The following is a 19939-nucleotide window of genomic DNA, read 5'->3' on the forward strand; positions in this document are numbered from 1 at the left end:
CCTCTCACACAATTATTTGCGTATTTTTCCAGATGATGAATTTTGGTTTGCATCCATCTGTGAGCGGACAATGGAACAAAAGGCACCTGACAATCCGTGAAACACAGATGGAACGGATTTTACACAGTCTCTACATCCCTACTGTAGACCACAGTTTGATTGTGCCTCCCCTGCCACCGCTTTTTACTGTTTAAAACAGCCATAGGGCTAGTGCAGCACACCAATGAGTGTAAATCTGAATATTTCTCACCTAAATTACCTCAGATTGTAATTCACAGCCCCTTTTGTCTTAGGAGAGCCCTTATCTGTTTCCTTTATTTATTACATTTCTAATCTGCCCAATAACTAATGCTCCCTGGGCAGATTAGAAACAGTTAAAAAACTAAACTGCCATAGAACAGTTGGAAATATAAAATACAAATATTTAAAAGAATAAAATACAATATAATGCAAAATGATAAACAGCACAGGAATAGAACAGCCATAATAACTGAGAACTAAGTATCTAAAATGCCTAGGAGAAAAATAAGGTCTTTGCCTAGCACCAAAACGCTAACAGAGGTTCCAAGTGAACCTCTTTGGGAAGTTTAATCCATAAGTGGGATGCCACCACTGAGAAGGCCCTCTCTCTTGTTGCCACCCACCTAGCTTCTTTTGGCGGGGGCACTTGGAGGAGGGCCTCTGAAGATGACCTAAGGGGTCCAAGCAAGTACACGTGGGAGGAGATGTGAGTTTAGATATTCTGGTCCAAAGCCCTTCCCTAGTTCTGTAGTCAACCCTCCCAATTTTTTCCTTGCAAAGGTTTCATGCTATAAGAATATAAGAAGAGCCATGCTGGATCAGACCAAGGGTCCATCTCGTCCAGCATTCTGTTCACATAGTGGCCAACCAGCTGTCTACCAGGCCTTTTCCTAATACTAGTACTACTTTCCTCCTTTTTCCCAAATCACCTCTTCTTTGCTCCTTCAAATTTCCCATTTGGCATATATTCACCACCAGTGTCTGAGGGAAAGAAATGGAGAATGACAAGCCTTATAGATAGACTGTGTAAGCACTGGGAGACTCTCCCCCAACTCCTTCACAGAGAGACAGTGACTTAGTCAACACAGTACAGAATGAAGTGGTAGAATCCTGAGATTGCAAGAGCAGAAGGCAGCATTTCAGGCTACAGATGAAAACCCCCAAACCCCCACATATCTCCCAGCATGTAAACACCTAGCATCTACTGCACTCCTGCCCTGCTTGTGGGTCCCTGGTCGACAGCTGGTTGGCCACTGTGTGCCCAGAATGCTGGACTAGATAGACCCTTGGTCTGATCCAGCATGGCTCTTCTTATGTTCTTATATCAGAGCAAAAGGCTGTAGCACAGTCCGCTTCCTGCCATGCTAGTTTTCTTCTTGCCAGCAGCTGTTTACCCAAGGGATAATTAAAAATTGTACTCTCCCACCTACAGTCTGAAGTGGTACAATCCATTTTATCACCTCAGTACTCTCATTCTGCAGCCTTGTAGACCAAGGCTGTGGGCCAAACTACACATTATGTTAAGTGTATAGTGTGTAGCTGAGCCTGATCGTTTTCTTTAATGTAACTGCACATGGCCCTGATTCAGATTGGAATCAGCATGCATCAGAAGGATTAAACCTCTCTTCCCGCTGCCCTGAAAAAAAAGCCTCCATTTCAGGGGGAAATGGGAGGGGGAGAGATTTAATCTTCCCTTCTGGGTGCGCACTACTCACCGATCCAAATCAGGGCTACACAGAGTTACACTAAAGTAAAGAAAACTGTCAGGCTCAGCTACAAGCTATGCAATTAACGTTAACATGTAGTTTGATCCACATGTTCAGTAAACAACTGGTGTGAGAAATGACTTGCACCTGCTAGCCCTGCTCCCAACCTCTGTGCATTCTGATAATAGAGGCCTCTTCCACATCTTCTGCTGAAAGTGGGAAGAGGCAGAGGGCCTGTGGGCATAATCCTCCTCCTCTCTTTGTGTGGCCAGTATGCACACACAGGCACAGCGCTCAGTTGCCACTGCTTGCTCTAATAGAAGACAGTGCAGGAGAAAGGTCGAACAGGGAACAGAGAATGGGTCTGAGGCACATAATAAAATTGTACCTTTCCCTAGCTGTACTCTCCTTCTGTCACTCCTGCTACTTTTCCACTCTTAATCACCCCCTCTTGAAGCTGATCTTAACCTTTTTAAAAAAGCAGTCAGGTAATGTCACACACATCTATGTGCACATTTTGTTTGGGTCTTGATGCACAGGTGAACTTGGACCCAAATACAAAATCACTTACCTGCCCACCTAGAGAGGTGCTTCACATGACAATTGTGTTTGCCATGGTTTCTGTTTTGAGGCGAGCGAGCTAGCAGTAACCCAATTTGGAGGTCACAGCAAACCAGGATGTGGAGCAGGCAATCAGTGCATGCAAGTGGAGGAGGGAGCATGGAGCCCAAAGCATCGTCTCAATGGCTACACCATTGTTTGAATTGATCCACAATGTAACTGGTTGAAGCTTTAAAGTTAATTATGAAATTAAGCTTTGCGTTTAAAAACAGGCAAAACAAGTGGTATTTTGAAGAAGTTGGACGAGATTTATTTAATTTAAAATTAGGCGTATGCACTGGATAAAGAATAAGGTGCCTTTTCAATTTAAAAATATTTAATACTTTTCAGAGCATTAAACAGCTGATCTTTTTTTTTCTTGACACAATACAGTATAACATTTTTCAATCAATAACATTATTAAAAGCATACATTTTACAGCACACTGAAAATCTCATCTTCATTATAAAATAGTTCTTGACGTGATCTAAAGTTGCTAATAACATGATTAAATATATTTCTTGCAAAAAATATCTGCTTGAAAAGTGTCCTTTTTTCTTTTACTGGATTGAGATATGTCTTGACAAGATAGGCCAAATCACCAGAGCTCATCCCTAATTTTTAAAAAATTAATGGTTGAGAAGAGAAATTACTTTATCATGCTAACATATTTATACCATGAAAATACAATGTATTGACAACTTATCTGGTGAGGCCCTTTTGCTGCTAAATATACAATGCTTTTATAAATAGTAGTCACATCCAAGCCCCTTTTACTTGATTATAGCCCTACACTTTTAATTAGGCATACAATTATTATGCTGCAATTATATTGGCAGCGGAAATTGGAATGAATTTTCTTGATTATCAATTCTCATCTACTAGCAAAACAATATAGCAATAGGGCATTGATATTCCAAACCTTCATTCAGAGAATATCCTACAGTTTCATCCATACTATGCTTAAACTACAGATACCTTATGAAGTCTAGATGGTAACTAAATGGGGGGGAGGGAGAGACCCTACGGTCACAACACTGCCCTTTTGTGCTTGGAGAGCAGGATGCACAACAGTTCCTATAGATGTACTTTAGGACTATCCCCTGCCCCATTCAAGCTGCTGGTATTCCAATTGTGCTCCAATGCAGCCAGGCAATTCGTAACGACAGAAGGGCTACTTGGACTTCCCTAGAAGCATCTGGAAGCTCATTCTCTCTTAAGACCCTCTGCATTTGACTCTCTTCCTAATCCAGAGCTGCTTACAGGTCAGGAGCCTGAGGAAGAATGAACATGGCAATCCTTCCTTATTGACATGAATTGACTGGCTGCAACGGGGAACACATGGCATAGCGGTGGCAAACCCCAAGCAATGGTGGATGGGAAAGATACAATGGGCTGCTATGGGAGCAGGTCCACATCCTGATCTCTGTGCACTCAGGATGCAGGATTACAGCCCTAATAGGGCTTTATTCAGAGAGTGAGGTACTGACTGAATGGTCAATAACTCACCAAATGCGTTGGGATGCAAGCTCAAGGACATATCTATCAGAAACAACTTTCCAACATTATATTTAGTTGGCAATGGCTACTGCAATAAATGCAGCTATGTTTCTTTCAGTAACCCTTTTTATAAAAAGGATAATGCACTCAGGAGATAACGCTGGCCACACACCCGTTCCTCCCTCACCCTAAGTTCAGTAGCATGAATCATACACAGTCACAAAGGCTATAATGGATGAGGCATTTCTGTTCATGCCCAGGACACAACTATGAAGACACTTCTGAAACAAAAGATTGTACATGCTCATCACATGTTGAGGTAGACTGATTTACAAACAAAATTCTTCTACACCTTCATTCGCTCGTGACAAACTTCTTTTTGAATCCTTCTCCTTGGAAAAAAATTTCGTTTGAGAGCTATTAACTGAAAAATTAAAGAACACATTTATTTTTATTTTGCCAGCTGTTTGTTCATGTGAACAATCATACTGCTCCACCCCACCCCAGGATGCCTCTGCCCACCCCAGCTCTTTCTGCGGTGGATCATTTGTCCCTAAAAACAATGCAGACTTCACAATATAGTGCAGGGAAAAACCACAGAATGTATGCCCACACAACATATATGCTCTGGATTCTGAAGCACACATGTCCTAAAACGGGCTCCTGTACACATGCTTCCCCACTCAGTCCAGGAGCTGATGTACTTCCTCCATCAGTTCACTGACAACACCTCTTACAGGGATCTGGGGACACAGGGTGAGAGTAAGTCCTCCCCACTCCCTCTTCTTGAACAGATGACTGTCCAATTCCAGGAACCCAACTTTTTAGCCTGAGAACCCACACAGGGTTCTATACACAGGGTTGGATCCAGATTTAAGCTGCATCAACTGTGCTGATGGAAGTGGACTCTCCTGCCTCCTCCTTCCCACAGCAGCCCCTGAAAATGCTACACAGAGAGTCAGGAGACCCTGCCAAGTGGGGTGAGCTGTGGATGTGGGGAGGAGGGGGGATCCCCTCCCCCAAATCAGGCAGAAGGACCTTCTGGGAGAGGAGTGCTTCCTCTTGGGGAAAATCCCTTCCTCTTGTGGAAGGCAGATCCTGGATCCAATCCACACTGTTCCTTATCCTCCGTGTGGATTAAAGCAACAGCCTCTGTGATTCCCGTTGTAAGGAATGCCATCCTAACACCTACTGCATGCCTTTGTTGACATGAATGCAGTTGAAGTTCCTCTCATAGAATCACAGAGTTGGAGAGGACCTTTTAGGCCATGTAGTCTAACCCTCTGCTCTCACTATAGTCATATCTGCCATTATGTCTTCATTACCTTTATTTTATTTATTAATTATTATTAAATTTATTATATAAATTTATTGGACTCATTTCAGTGACTTCTTGATATTTCAGTAGCAAACAGGCTGCAATATTAATCTTGGCTTAACATCATATTTTTCCCTTTTTTCCCCTTCATTAGGACTTCCTGCATTTTATTTTAGCAAAACTCATATCATAAGAAAAGTGTTACATGTGTATAAAGTTATAGCTTTTACCTGCTCAGCAAAAAATGAGGTGACGGTGAACACGATCAGTGTCACTAACACACAGTGTGTCCAAAACTTCAGCTTGTCTCTGTAGGCCCTCCTAAGCACAGTATGACAGAAACAGATAAGTGTTTTAAAATGTCCAATCCTATATATTAATGGCTAACTCTTTTTGCAGTCCTTATGCAGCCAAAACGGCTCCATCCACACACAAAAGGGAGATATTCTCCCAAGATTTGCAGAAATACAAAAAATCAGGGGGGGGGGAGCAGAAACCCCCAACCTGCCCAATGGGGACTAAACATGCTTGGTGACCGCAGAATGTGGAGTGTGTTAAGGTGGTGATGGGAAGAAAGGGAAAGCTGGAAGGTGGGGAAGGGGGAATGGAGTGAAGTATCCTGAAAAAGGGCATGGCAACTTGTGGCCCTCCATGTATTGTTGGACTGGAACTCCCATCATCCCTCACCATTGGCTATGCTGGCCAGGGCTCATGGGAGTTGCAGTGCAATAACATCTGGCTACAAGTTGCCCATCCCTGCTGAACAGGAATGCTCTACAGTGCAACATTTAGTTTCTGGTCCCACTTGTTACTTTTATGTATTCACAAAGCAGTACTCACATTCCGAAAGTAAACATAACTGGCAAAAATGTACTAATAAGTTAAGTGAGGAGGAAAAGTGTGGAAGGTGGGGGAGAAAGGGGAATAGGGAGCAGGGAGGATAGGGGTAGGTGAACCTCCTTCCATAATTTTTTTCTTTGTGTGCAGATCTGCAGGCAAGTGAGGGGGAGGGCAAAGGAACCAATCTTCTCCCTTTTGCTCCACTCCTTGCCTTGCCCATTACAATTTCTGGCAGGACATCACTTGTCTAACTTAGTAATGAGTTGAGGTTCCTACATAGCATTTATGGATATTTCTGGTTTTTGATTGTTTGTTTTTAATAAAAAAGCAAGTGTGGGAAAGTGAATCTCTTTCCATCAATATCTGAACATTTGGGAACATGCACAAGATAAAGTTCTGACTGTAGATAGATATTCTCCTCTTGTGTTAATAAAATTTAAAAGCAGCCAGTCAACTTAAAGTATAATGTTTCTAGTCAATGTAAAGTATAATAGTTATATGAGAAGTCATAATAGAACATTATATGTAACACTGAATCTAAAAAGAGGTCATTCGTATTTTGAATAATTTTACTTCTTTCACCATGGTGGACTAGTTCACCACCACAATTCTGCCTAGCTATCTTTAAAAAAGAGTAATTTTAGCAAGTTCATTTTCAGTTTTAAAACTAAATTCATAATGCCATTTCTCTTCTGCTCAGGACGTTGACTCCAGATGCTGATATAGCAAAACATGTATCCATTTCAAGGGCCCTGAAATACTTACCATTCCTGAAGCTCCTGTGTATGAAGAAAACGGTTCCGATACTCTCTTGGCAGCTCAAATTGGGATGGGATGGGAAACATTGATTCATAAAAATCCCTAAGCACTGCCTTTACTGTCTGAGCATCCTTATGAATGTGATCAATGTTGTCATTGAGACAAACAAATTTTCTGGGGGGAAAAGGGGAAAAATTGTACATAATTCCAGCATTTTTGTATACAGAGAGAGAGAAGATCCCTTGTAGTCTTTGTTCACTTCAAACTTCAGAAAGGATGTTTTACTTCTATTTTCTATATAGTACATATTTCATGGACAATTAAAGATGGATGCTTATGGTCCTAATACTATAAGAAAACAATTTCATTTTAATAGATTTCTAGGTATTCTTAGAACGAGATAGCGGCCACATTCTTAGCCAGAATTGCTGGGAATTTGGGCGTATTGGTAACAAGCAGTATGCTGGTGCATGCTGCCTGATCATTCTCGCTTGGCTGTTTCGGCAAGTGGGAGCAGTTAAGGAACCAGAAACTTAACAATGTGGTAAAGCTTAGCATGATATCTAATCCTAGAATGCTTGCCTGTCTCTTCTCTAACAAGCCAGTATTTGAAGGTGGCTTACAGATCCAAGCTAGTTAGAGGAGCAAGAGTGTCCAGGTTTGGATGCAACATTAAGCTTTTCCACCCTGGTAAATTTCTGGTTACTTTAGCTCAGGGGTGGGGAACTACATTGTCCCTGGAGGCATAATGTTTTGTGCGAACTCAGCCAATGTTAAACAACCCTTGCATAAACTTAATACAAGCCACGGGTTATGCAAGGGTTGTTTACCCCTTGCACAACCCACCCCCGCTGAGTTCAGAAGACATGGCAAGCCACGGTTGCGGCTTGAATATTCAAAATGGCCACGCACACACACTGCTTAGGCCACAGTGGGCTGCAGTGATCGTCTGAACCAGCCCTATGTGTGGGTGCCTTTGACAACTTTCTGGAGGCTTTAATTGGTGTAGAACAGTGCCCTGTTTAGCATACATTACACATCACTATTACCACTACCCACCACCACTTTTAAGAGGAATAATTTCTGTTAACATATGTCTTGTAACGGATTCATGAAGAAAAGGAAAAATCGCAGTTACATAGGCAGAATTCTGAATCTTTTCACAGTATGATATTTTCCCCTGAATTTTCCTATCCACCAAACAGTGGCCAGTATCCAAAGGGCCATTAATGGGATTTCACATGTGGACTGGGGCTTCCCAAAGCTCTCCTTCCTACACGTACCCACTGTGCCCTCCCAAAAGCCACTCCTAGGGATCCTCCATGGTGGTGGTAATGTCATCATTTATCATTTGTAAGAGTGCCCCAAAATATACAATGTACTGCACAGAGATAAAAGCACAAAGACATTTGAAGCAGCATCCAAGGCTGCACAAGAACTGTAGCCAGAGGTAAACTTTCTAGGTGTGCATACGGGTGTTTTGGATCCTGAACAGTGAAAATTATGTGACAGAAAAACAATAGTAAGAATATAATTTAAAAAGAAGTAGAGAGCTGGCATTAACATAGTATCTTAGAGTGCTATCCTATACATGTTTACTCAGAACTGAGCTTGATATGACTTACTCCCAGGTAAGTGAGTATAGGATTGCAGCCTAAGGGTGCAATCCTATGCATGTTTAGACAGAAAAATGTCCTATAACTCCCAACAATCTCCAGCCAGCTGGCTGGGGAATGCTGGGAGTTGTAGGACTTTTTTATGTCTAAACATGCATAGGATTGCACCCTAAGAGACTGAGCTACAAGTCAAAATCCATGGTATGAATCTCACCTCTGCCATGAACTTATTACCTGGCCTTAGGCATGCCACTCACTCTCAGCCTCAATCCTCCCATTTTACAGGATTACAGGGTTGTTGTAAGGATTACAATTAGGTAAAACATGTGAAATGGTCTGAACATCTGAAAGTCCTATACAAATGTTAAGTATTACTCTTACTATTAAATATCATTAAAAAAATCTTGCTGGTCAGGTTTACCATCAAAATTTTAGTTCAAGACACTCTATATGGGAAATTAAAATTTTCTTTCTATAATATAACATTTATGGTAATCTCAAAACTGAACAAACATCAGGAGGATGTACCTGGGATTTTTGCGTATGTCATCAAGCTGCCCAACTACATGAGAAACATTGGTACGGATCATTTTGAAGGCAACTTCCTCTTCTCCCATAATCTCAAACCTTGGTGTCAGAAAACATAAAAGGGCAATGTGGGAACTACGAATTTACAACAATGGCATTACATGCATTTCAATGAATCTCTACTGTATATCCCGGTATCTCTGGCTGTCCTGTTTCCATATTGGTTATTTTATGTCTATTTATTTATTCAAGGACAAACAGCCTTCTGACTATGACGCTTCTGTTCTGCATCAAAAACGTTACTATTATTCAGAGTTACAGATGAGAAAACTGAGGTTGAAAAATACACTGGCGACAATGCTTCCTAGCACGAGTGGAATGGTGCCCATAGTTTCTTCCTACCCTTCACCTTGGCACGCACAGAGGCAGGATGTAGGGCATTATGGGAAAGGAGCTCCTTGCCCACCTCCCATTCCAGCACCTCCTCCTCTGCATGATAGAAATTCCTTAAGCTCTGAAAGGTGAATAACTTGCACAGTATAGAGAGAAAGACTAGATAAGGATATAGGAGGCAGGTAGGGACTGCCCCATGCCACACAATGCCCTGGTGTGCTTCCTCCATGAACACTTGGAGCGGTAGTGGGAGAAGCAGAATTCTCCTGAGCCCTATCTGTGCATGGGCAGCAGACCGTTGCTAAGGATTATTCCCTTTGCCCAGGATTGTTCCCTTTGTTTAATCATGTTTGGAAGCATAGCTCATTTACATAACATATATTACAAGCTGATGAAATTGTGTGTGTCTATTTAAATGCTGAATAAGTTCACATGATGAAAACAGCCAAAGTCCATTGGGAAATTTCTGATTAAAATTTAATTGCACCACATAGGTCTTGCCTCTTGCACCTTTCCTGCTAGTGGGTGCAACCCTCTTTCTTGTTAGCTCCATATTCCTCTTAGGCTTATTGCATGACTCAGCCCAATCTTATTGCATAGCCCCATACCATAAGTATGTGAGTCACTGGCATTTGGATATTCAGCATGCCTCTCAAGACTGAAGACGGATAAAAAATAATTTATAATCAATCATATTTTAAACAGATTTTTTTTACTGCTGTTATATAATGCTCCAGTTCCTAGATAGCTTTTAAATATTTCATTTTTAAACACTCACACACACACACACACACACTCACACACACAGTTCATTCTATAGGTGCCTCTATACTTGTCTACTTTTTTTTTCTTTAACCATTAAAATAAAATAATGGATACCTGTATTTGTTTTTGTCTTTATATGCTTTACGAATTCTGTCAGTCACAAGCTTGCAGTTGGTTAGCAGATTTTTAGTCACAGGAGGCTGAAAATGGGACAAACAATAATTGAAATTTTATATTATTAATGCCCTATACTTTAAAAGGAAATATTCTGTAGAGAGCTCTGAACTATTCTCTTGTTTTCTCAAAGAACTGGTAGTTATGCTGTTATTCAGCAAAACCTCTGAGACATAATCACTGAAATTATGGAAAACAAAATACCTTTTGTAAATATTTCTTAATAGGTTCCACATTTCAAATGTAACAAGAAATGTAATTCAGTGTTCCATAGCAGGGTAGAAAAATGCTTTGGGGTAAGCCAATTGATGCTAATCAAGACCTGATCAGCGGATAAATATTAGACTTATTATTCCTAACTTACCCTAAGCCCTGTGGGTAAACCCACAAACAATTCTAAGAAACAATGCCCCTATTTTCAAGGGAAGTCTTTTAGCCTTGTTCCTGGAAATCCAAGAACTGAAACAGTTCAAAAATAAATTCAGTCAGGACAACAGAAATGAAAAATATTATGACACTATTTTAAGCAAGTTTTTCTTTAAAGAAATAAAATGGCAACTTAAAAAATGTTCATTGAGGACATTGAGGCTGAAATCCCATGTACAGTTACCTGGGAGTAAATCTCATTGAACTTAGCGGGGCTTACTTCTGAGTAGATGTGTATAGGATTGAACGAAGACACTAAAGGGAGATACTGAAAATATACCAGAATTGGGCTTATGTAACAAGTCCTCATACCTTCCTACATCCTTCCCCAACCTGATGCCCTCCAGATGTGTTAGACTGCAACTCCTATAATTCCCAGCCCGTATGGCCATTGGCCATGGCGACTGAGAGTTATGGGAGTTGCAGATCAACACATATGGAAGGCACCAGGCTGGGGAAAGCTGCCTTACTGTAACTAAGCCTTCCTGTATAATAATGCCATTAAACCTCTCCTTATTTTCATCCTCTTGTCCTGTTGTCTCTCCTTTGTCAAATTTTAGATTGCAAGTTCCTTGGGGCAGGGACCTGTCCTCTTGTTCATCATAAAGTACCATGCACGTTGATGAAATAAACAACAATGGCAACAAACAGAATTGTGGAATTTTAGACCTGGAAGGAAGTTTGGAGGTCATCAAGTGTCAAGTGCCACTGTTCGCAGTCCAACAAGTAAATCAGTAGTAAATAGCCTTTATTATGTGAATTAGCCAGATCAAAAGAGCTTCAGGTACAGACTTTCTCAGTCTCCAGCAACCTAGTGCTAAGATCTCTAATTAGCTTTGCACAATACTACATAGACTACCTGAAGACCCCTTTGATGGATGCACTATTGCTATGAAAGTTTCAAGGAAACTGGCCTTGCAAAACTTGAGTGGCTTTTCTATTCCCACCCTCCTGCAGGGGTCTTCCCCAGGGACCTCTTTCGATTGGCTAATGTTGTAGAATGCCTTATTTCCTGAAGTTGCTCCTCCCTCTTGACCCAACATCTGATTCTGAAATCCACCACTGCCAACTCCTCCCACCCCATAGGATCCTGTATTCCCACAAATGGAGAAGTTTCTGTTTGGCCTTGATCCAACTGATCAACTGACATCTGGACAGATTCCTCTCTTCTGGTCTCCCTGCTCTATCTCCTGAAACTTTGGTAACTCCCCCACCACTTTGCCCTCTTCCTCATCAGACTCGGAGTCCATTCTCATGCCCTCTCAAGATGCTTCTGCAGAGCTGCTGGGCCAAATCCTTACATCAAGACCAACCCTCCGCTCAATGCAGGAATCTATTATAATCATGGAAAATTCTGAGAGAATTAGGCTGCAATCCTTTACCTACTTACTTGACAGTAAGTCTGAGCAGGTATGTATAGAATTGCACTGCTAGCTTCCTAAAGTGATGTTAATTCAGTATGATGAATCAAGATGGAATTACTGTTAATGGCCATGGTCAGAATCCAAAGAACTAGTCTGGAGGTTTGAGGCTTGTTTCTTGAATGACAGCTCCTGTGGGCCACATGGCCAACTGCTTTTGAAACAGGCAGGGTTTTCAAAAGCAGGTTTTGGAACTCTATTGGGAGAGGGGGGAAGTCTGCCCTTCAACTGATGAATAAATAAATAAACCACTGGGCACGCTCAAGGCATGGGCATGTCTGAAATAGGGAGGCTTCTTCATGTATGAAATTAATATAGCATCCTCTACATGTGAAGTTTGTGGGCAAAACATCAAAGAGTGTCCTGAACACAGGGGCTTTAAAATTATTTCTCTCTGACAATCTGAAGTATTAATGAATATATAAACACATACTGCACGAATTGGTTTCGAAATGCCAGTATGTACAAATGAGAAGGGTGATTTCAAACACGTTTCTAACAGCTTCTTACCAGGTTGGGATCATAATATGCTTCCTGAGTTGGTGGTATGATATTAATTCGAGTGATATTGACTGGAAGGGATTTTGAACAATTTATTAACATTTGCTCCAGACCTGTCAAATCCTAGCAGGAAAAAAACACACAGAGGAAATGATTGTATGCATTTTTTCTTCCACACCCACAAGCTACACAGTCTATAAAAAATAAACAAATGTGACTTTATCATACATTTGTTCCTGTAAGCTCATTTGGTGAAAATGAGGCCTAAGGCTGTGCCTAGGCTCTAATGCAGACTGCAAAATGGGAGCTCACACAACTGAATGTTTCCTCCAAACAATTAGAAAAAACCCTCACCTTCACATATAAAATGAGATAATCAGGGAAAAAGCTAGGCTAGAACCTTGCTCCCTGACATAGTAGTTTATCATGTGAAGGGTTTTTTTTTGTATGGAGGAGCATTCTGTCATACCTGCAGTCTGAAATGGTACAGCCCAAGGACAGGTTTTCTACCTCAGTGAGAACTAGGCCTTAAAACAAGGTACTTCAGCCTACAAGTACTTTAGGGCAATGGCTGTGTTCGGATGTCACACTAAACTATGGTTTAGTGCAGGGGTGTTGAATCTTTCAGCCCAAGGGCCAAACTCCATTTTGCAGAAGCTCTTGGCGGTCACATTCCAGTGGTGGTTGAGGCCAAAGTCAAAGGGGCCAGGCCAGAAATAAAAAGATACCAGCATATTTTAGCTTAAAGCTCCTGCCGCCAGTAATTATGCCTTAGGAAAGGCATTTCACCCTTTTAGAATGGGGGGAAAACTGCACAAAATCCCAGAAACCACCACACAATTGGTGGTTGGGGGGAAGGGGGCTGGCCCAGGGGAAGGGGTGTGGCCATCTGGAACCCCAGAGGGCCCGATTAGGATCTGAGGAGGGCTACATTTGGGCCCCGGGGTGGAAGTTCCCCACCCTTATGTAGCAAGACATGAATGAGTCTAGCCTCCCCTGGGCTCATGTGCTCCTCCCCTCCCATGTGGCTGGGAGGAGGCATGTGGAAGCTTTTGCTTCTGCTTTACATTAAGTGCTGCTTGCCATGTCATCTGAATGTGGACCTGTGGTTAATTTTGACTATAGTTATTTTATGACATGGCAAACTGCAGTTACTCAACAGTAAAAACGAAGCTTCTGAACTCCTCCATGAGGCCATGCAGGAGAGAGGAGGGGGCAAGCTTGGAGGAGCTAGGATTGTTCACGTCTCACTAAACTAGTCTTCCCCACCCTGGTGCCCTCCAGATATTTTGGACATCAACTCCCAGCAATGCTGACCAATGGCTGTACTGGCTGGTGCTGATGGGAGTTTAAGTCCAAAACATCTGGAGGGTTCCAGGTTGGGGAAAGTTGTGCTAAACCATAGTTTAGTGTGATGTCCAAACCCATCCAAGGAGATTTAGGACGCAATCCTATGCATGTTTAGACAGAAAAAAGTCCTACAATTCCCAGCATGACTCGGCCAGCATACTCCACACATTTGTCATCTTTTCTAATAGACGAGAATATAATTAATCAGAACAAGAGTTGCAGTTTTGCACAGGAAGTTTCCTACGAAGGCTGGTGAGCTACCCCATTTTGACCAATGCTTCGAAGTGCTACTATAACATTAACACTAATACAGATATAACCTATATATTCATGTTGTTTTTCTTTGTCATGCCATTGCTTTTCTACAAAAGGAGGGAGGAATATTTAGCCAGACATTGATACAGAAGTATTAATACACCATTGAACATACATCTTTAATGTCTACTTTTTATTATAAATCCTCCCTGCCCCTACACAGACACTGTACAGTGATTATATGGAGTTTCCTAGGGAAATTGAAGAACTACCTGCAAACTCAAAGGGAGTTCATGAATTCTTGTGGCCAACGTACGAATCTCTCGGTCAGATAAAATTCCAGATTGATCTGTATCAACTTCATCAAAAACCTGGGAGATATTCAGTGGCTGAAGTGCACTCATGAGATAGTAGAAATATGCAAAGGCAAACTGCATATCCTCTGAGTGGCGTACTTTGTGAAAGGAGGTCTTGTCAAATTCCTCAGGAAATCTGTCCAGAAAGAATGAGAGTCAATTTAATCAGCTTTACAAACAATTTGAACAGCTTGTCCAGATTAGGTGAGCCTGAAGTATAGTGTATATGAGATGTAAAATGTAACTGGTTGCCCTTTAAAAAGTGGTCCTCGTACAATCAGGTTTTGTGAGTTAGGAGCTGCAGAAAGTAGGGCTGCTCAGACAGATATCCTCATGCACTTACTAGGGGAGCAGGATCACAACTACAAGCCACACCCCCAGATGCTGATGTGCCCACTAGTCATGCTGCCTACACAGCTGACAAGGTGAAAATCTGTGGAGACTTGTGGCTCTGATTTCAGTGGGGCTGTGAATCCATTCTGGGTTTCAGTCAAACCAGCTAGAACTCTAAAGGAGCTATCCAAGGTGCTGAACCCTACCCCCAAAATAGGTTCAGCACCCTGGGTAGCTCCTTTAGAGTTCTGCCTGGTTCTGACTGAAACCCAGAATGGGTTCACAGCCCCACCAAAATCGGAACCACCAGCCTCCACTGGTGAAAATGAATCTATTCACACAGAACTCAATGGGAACAAAAACTTTAGCCAATCAGGGTTCCTACTTCTATTGAGAAGCCCTCCGTGGGTACATCTAGACAAGGATGGACCTCCTTTCACACTGATGCCAACAACGGAGGAGAACATAGGAAACTGCTTTCTATTGAGACCATCTAGACCAGTACTGTCAGCACTGACTGGCAGCAGCTCTCCAGGGTTCCAGGCAGGATTCTTTCCTAGCCCTACCTGGAGATGCCAGGGATCAAACTTGGCACCTGTCAAGCCTCCTTTGGATTCCTCTGAGGACAAAGGGTAATGGCAGGCTCCAGACCTGGGGAAAGGGGCTAGCACAGATGTAGCTTGAGCTCCCTCACCACCTATTGATAATCCAGGCCCTGCTGCAGCCCCTCCATTGGATTCAGAGGGTAAAGTTCCACTGACCCCAGCAGAGCGAAGGCGGCTTCACGTAAAAAATGAACGGAGGCGAGTCTCTGTCCGTTTAAGACGGAGGGGCTCCCAGAAGCCAGAGGACTGATTGCCAGCAGCTGTTCCAGGACACTGCTGTTAAAAGCAGGAAGCAGGCAGGGGCAAAACTGCTGGAGAACAACATCGTATCCACACACGGGATCTTGTCAGCCTCGCCCTCGACCCCGAACCTGACCCTCAGCCTTACTCTTGAATTCCTGGTGTTTTGACTCTGGACTAGAAAAATGACTTCTCTCTGCCTCCCCATCTCGTCCTTGTTTGAACCAGTAAAGTTGCCAGCTCTGGGCATCCCTCCTCTTTTCCTGGCCTTGGACAGGTTTATGACTCTGCTTATCAGCCAGTGAGTTATTGCAGCCACTGCCTTCCAGCTGCGGTCAACCAGCAAGGAGTGACAGCACCTTCTGCATACAAAGCAGAGGCTCTGCCACTGAGCTACAGTCCTCTACAGCCAAATGCATGGCTGCCAGTGTGGTTAGCCACTGACTGTGTTGGTGTCAGGCAATGTGGTTTGAGGGCACGATCACACTGCCTCCAGATGCGCGAGGACGTTTGTCTGAACAAACCTAGTAATACAACTGAACCAGCATCTGACACCTTCCTAGTTCCTTTAAGTGTCTAAAAAACCTGGCTTCCTTCTTTAAATTAGAACTTCATTTGCCCAAGGCTTGGGGAACTGGCTTTCATTCAGGCAGATGTTCTGTCCCAAGGTGTGCGCCAATCTCAACTGGTACAGTCCAGGAACTATCTCCTCATCTGCTGTTTGTGAGAGCTAAGTCCAACTTTCTCCTGTTTCAAAGTACATATCTGACAAGCAAGCATACATGCATGTATATTCGGATGGATGAATATAGGCATTCTATCCCTATTTCTAGCAAAATGGTCACTCTTTTTTCCAAGGTTAGACTCACAGATCCTGTAATTCTTGCATGACTTTTCGATCAATCATGTGAGGCATATGAGCAGGAACTTTCCGAGATGTGAACCCAAATTTGCTGTTTAAAAGCTTATTTACGTATCTGAGAGAATCAGCAAATGTATCTTTCAACTGCCTCCCAATCAGTTTACTATCTGTAAAGTAGGCTATCTCCTTCTTTAATGCCTCTTCTTCCTGGAAAACAAGGATATATATACACAACATGCTTACATTAGTAACAAAATAATAAACAGCTTCTCATTAGGCTTATTAACTCACATGTGGGATTACATGCTTGTTGGAATGCCAGTACCAGCTGTGCAAAAGTGGTTTTAAACATGCTTAGATCACAGTTGCTCAGACGGAAAAGCCTCATCCAGCAGCTGGAACTACACACACATAACCCAGACAGTTTGCTGATGATTGCATCTGTTTAGGGGCTGAACAAGGAGGGGAAATTCACTTATCAGCAGGATCTGGGTAAGGGTTTTTAAATATGGTTTTGCCCACCTTTGGTTCTTTCCTTACAAGCCAAGCAAATATTTTCTTTCCTTACAAGCCAAGCAAATATACACATGCACAAATATTAAATCAACAGTAATTAAAGGCTTCCATTGCCGATCTATATGCTGAAAAACTACTATTCTATCAACTGATACACCTTGGAAAATACAAAAAAGGGAATATATGTAAAGAAAAATGAACTAGCCTTCTCTGCTTTTTAAACAGTGAACGAACTGGAAACCCAGTCCTCTGAGGAATGGCAAGAGAAGATGAAGGTGACACATGATACCAGTCCTCAGCTATCTAAAGGGCTGTCATGAAGAAGATGGAGCAGACTGATTCTCTGTTGCTCCAGAGGGCAAGTCTAAGACCAATGGGTAGGAATTGCAGGGAAATAGATTTCAGCTATACATTAGGAGAAACCTCCTAACAGTAAGAACTGAGTGATAGAGGAACACCCTGCTTTGGGAGGTGGTGGACATTCCAGTGCTGGAGGCATTTAAGCAGAAGTGGAACAGCCATCTATCAGAGATGCTGTAGTTTCAAGGATCCTGCACTGAGCAGCTGGTTGGCATAGATGACCTTTGAAGTTTCTCCAATTCTGAAAATTTTAGGATTCTAACTGGGGGTTATGGTTAGTATAGAAAGTAGCCATAACCAATTGTGACCGGTATTGGCGAACCAATGATTATCTTAATAGTTCCACACTGCTGTATTTGTAAAAGTAACTGTAATAAGGCTTAGCATTTATATAGTACTTTGGACTGATTAAAACACTTTACCTACATTACCTTGCTGTAATCCTCACAGCAACCCTGTAATGTAGGACACTATTACTGTTCCCATATTGTGGGTGGGGCTGAGGCTTAGAAAGTGTGGCTTGCCCAAGGCCACCAAGTGCATTTATGGCAGAACAAGATCCAACTGAGTTCCTGGATCATACTTCAGTCTCTTAGGCTGCAATCCTATACACACCCACTTGGAAGTAGGTCCCATTAAACACAATGGGTATTACGCCTCAGTACATATGCACTTATTTTCAAATTATTTATATTTATAAGGTGCTTCTATAAAAATGTTCTTAGAGTGACAAACAACAAAATAAATAATTACAATGCAAATAAGATACATTTCAAGTAAATAAATAAAAAAAAAAGGCTCAACAAGTAAAAGGCCAGCACAAAATCCTCATCGCTTGACACTATATCAGTCACTTGGGATACTCACATCAAGAAGGTCTTGGAAATATTTATGTTTCTCCCATGGCAAAAAGCCTCGATAATTTCCAGCATAATACTGCAATTTCCTTCTTGGTAAGGCTCGACCTCTTGCTACATCTTCCTTGGCTAGTGTTGGATTGGCATCCACTTCTTCCTTCCTTTCTGCCATTTTCCCTTCCCTAATTCCTTCTGACTTCTGAGTTTCTTTCTGCATGAGGGCATTCAAGCTTTCCTCCGGAGATGCGTACTTTTCACCCACATTCTGGATTATAAGCGCAGATTTAGATTTTACCATAGATGTGCGCCTCAGGGGAAAATGGCTGTTGACCTTCATTGACACAAGAGTAGGTGCAAATCCCAGGGGAGACGTTTTCTGCGTTTTTTCTTCAACTTCTGTTTTGCCATCATTATCATTGGGGAAGGGTTTCTGCCAAATCATGAACTTCTTCCCATCACGCACTTCCTTTTTCTCGATCTCCTGGGAATTGCTTACTGCTGCCTTTGTCTCTGCAGGCACCATTTCAAAGGGTCTCAGGAGAGCAGCCCTAGACAGATTGTACCCTTTCTGAGTGATGTCACCAATCATTAATTGCAAATCTAGATTCTGCAGAGCTAGCTTCACATCTTCTGGAAGGGCAGACATGTTAACCGCTCGAATTACTATGCCTTCATCCAGATTCTCTGTTGTGCCATTTGGGCGTTTTTTAATTCTTGGAAAGCGGTCTTCTTCAGGAATATCCTCAAAAATCACTTCAGCTTCTGGCACTGATGTTGTAGCTTTTACATCATCCTCAGGTTTCTGGGTGGACGTTGTATTTGTTTTTGGCTCCTCTCTTGTATCAACCTCCAGGGTGACCTGCATCTTAAACTCTTGATCATCTTTGCTTTGAAATGTAAGATTAAAATGAATCACACTTGCATTCATTCCATTGTGCATTATCAGGTGGATCGTCTTCCATTTGTTAGCAATGGAAGCATGGCGGATTATTGGGTTATCACTATATGCACCCTCAACTCCTTTCTTGGCTATTTCAGCAAAACTGAAATAAGGGAGATATTCGCCTTTTGGAATGACATAATGAGTCTGATTCTTTTGAAGAGTCACTTTGTACAGCTCACCAAAGCGATCTGAAAGAACAGATAATTCCTTTTATTATTTACATGTTTCACCCTTCCCTTCCCCTGAGGAGCTATGGATGCTGCACATGGTTATGTTCCTGCCCCCATTTTAGTCTCACAACAGCGAGTCATATACCTGTAAGGTATATGACTCGCCCATGGGCACCCAGTGAATTCCACGGATGAGTGGGATTTAAACCCAGGTCTCTCTAGTTCAACCCTCCACTGGCTCTCAGGATCTGCCACTTGTCTGCAGTCACATCTTTCATTCTAAAATTACATGCACAAAAATGGTCAGATAGTATTTTCCAGCTTCTGTTATCCAACTTAAGTGGATTGCCAGCTTTCCACAAGACACATAAAAAAAGCTTTGTATACAGCCCACCCTATCCCAGTGGGTCACGGTGGATTACAGAGAGAAAGAACTATGTTCTCTGAAGGGCTCACCTAAAAAACTGATATATAAAAGACATGATTAAAAAAGCCCTGAGATAGATAGATAGATAGATAGATAG

At 42.2% G+C, this 19939-nt stretch overlaps 1 protein-coding gene across 5 annotated transcripts in view; it reads right to left on the minus strand.

The window, feature by feature from the left end:
- Positions 1-2573: 2573 nt before the first annotated feature.
- Positions 2574-19939, minus strand: part of GNPTAB (N-acetylglucosamine-1-phosphate transferase subunits alpha and beta) — a 67629-nt gene continuing 50263 nt past the window's right edge. For all 5 annotated transcript variants that reach the window (XM_084809572.1, XM_084809576.1, XM_084809574.1 and 2 more), the window contains 9 exons: positions 18313-19433; positions 16577-16776; positions 14446-14665; positions 12578-12691; positions 10161-10246; positions 8889-8987; positions 6751-6918; positions 5376-5466; positions 2574-4251 (listed from right to left, as the gene is read on the minus strand). In XM_084809572.1, coding sequence (XP_084665698.1) covers positions 4174-4251; positions 5376-5466; positions 6751-6918; positions 8889-8987; positions 10161-10246; positions 12578-12691; positions 14446-14665; positions 16577-16776; positions 18313-19433 — 2177 coding nt within the window. In that variant the 3' untranslated portion in view covers positions 2574-4173. The remainder of the gene's footprint in view (positions 4252-5375; positions 5467-6750; positions 6919-8888; positions 8988-10160; positions 10247-12577; positions 12692-14445; positions 14666-16576; positions 16777-18312; positions 19434-19939) is intronic.

This window comes from Heloderma suspectum, chromosome 7 (assembly GCF_057233095.1).
Source record: "Heloderma suspectum isolate Gila_16-S chromosome 7, 16-S_ref, whole genome shotgun sequence".
Lineage (NCBI taxonomy): Eukaryota > Metazoa > Chordata > Lepidosauria > Squamata > Helodermatidae > Heloderma > Heloderma suspectum.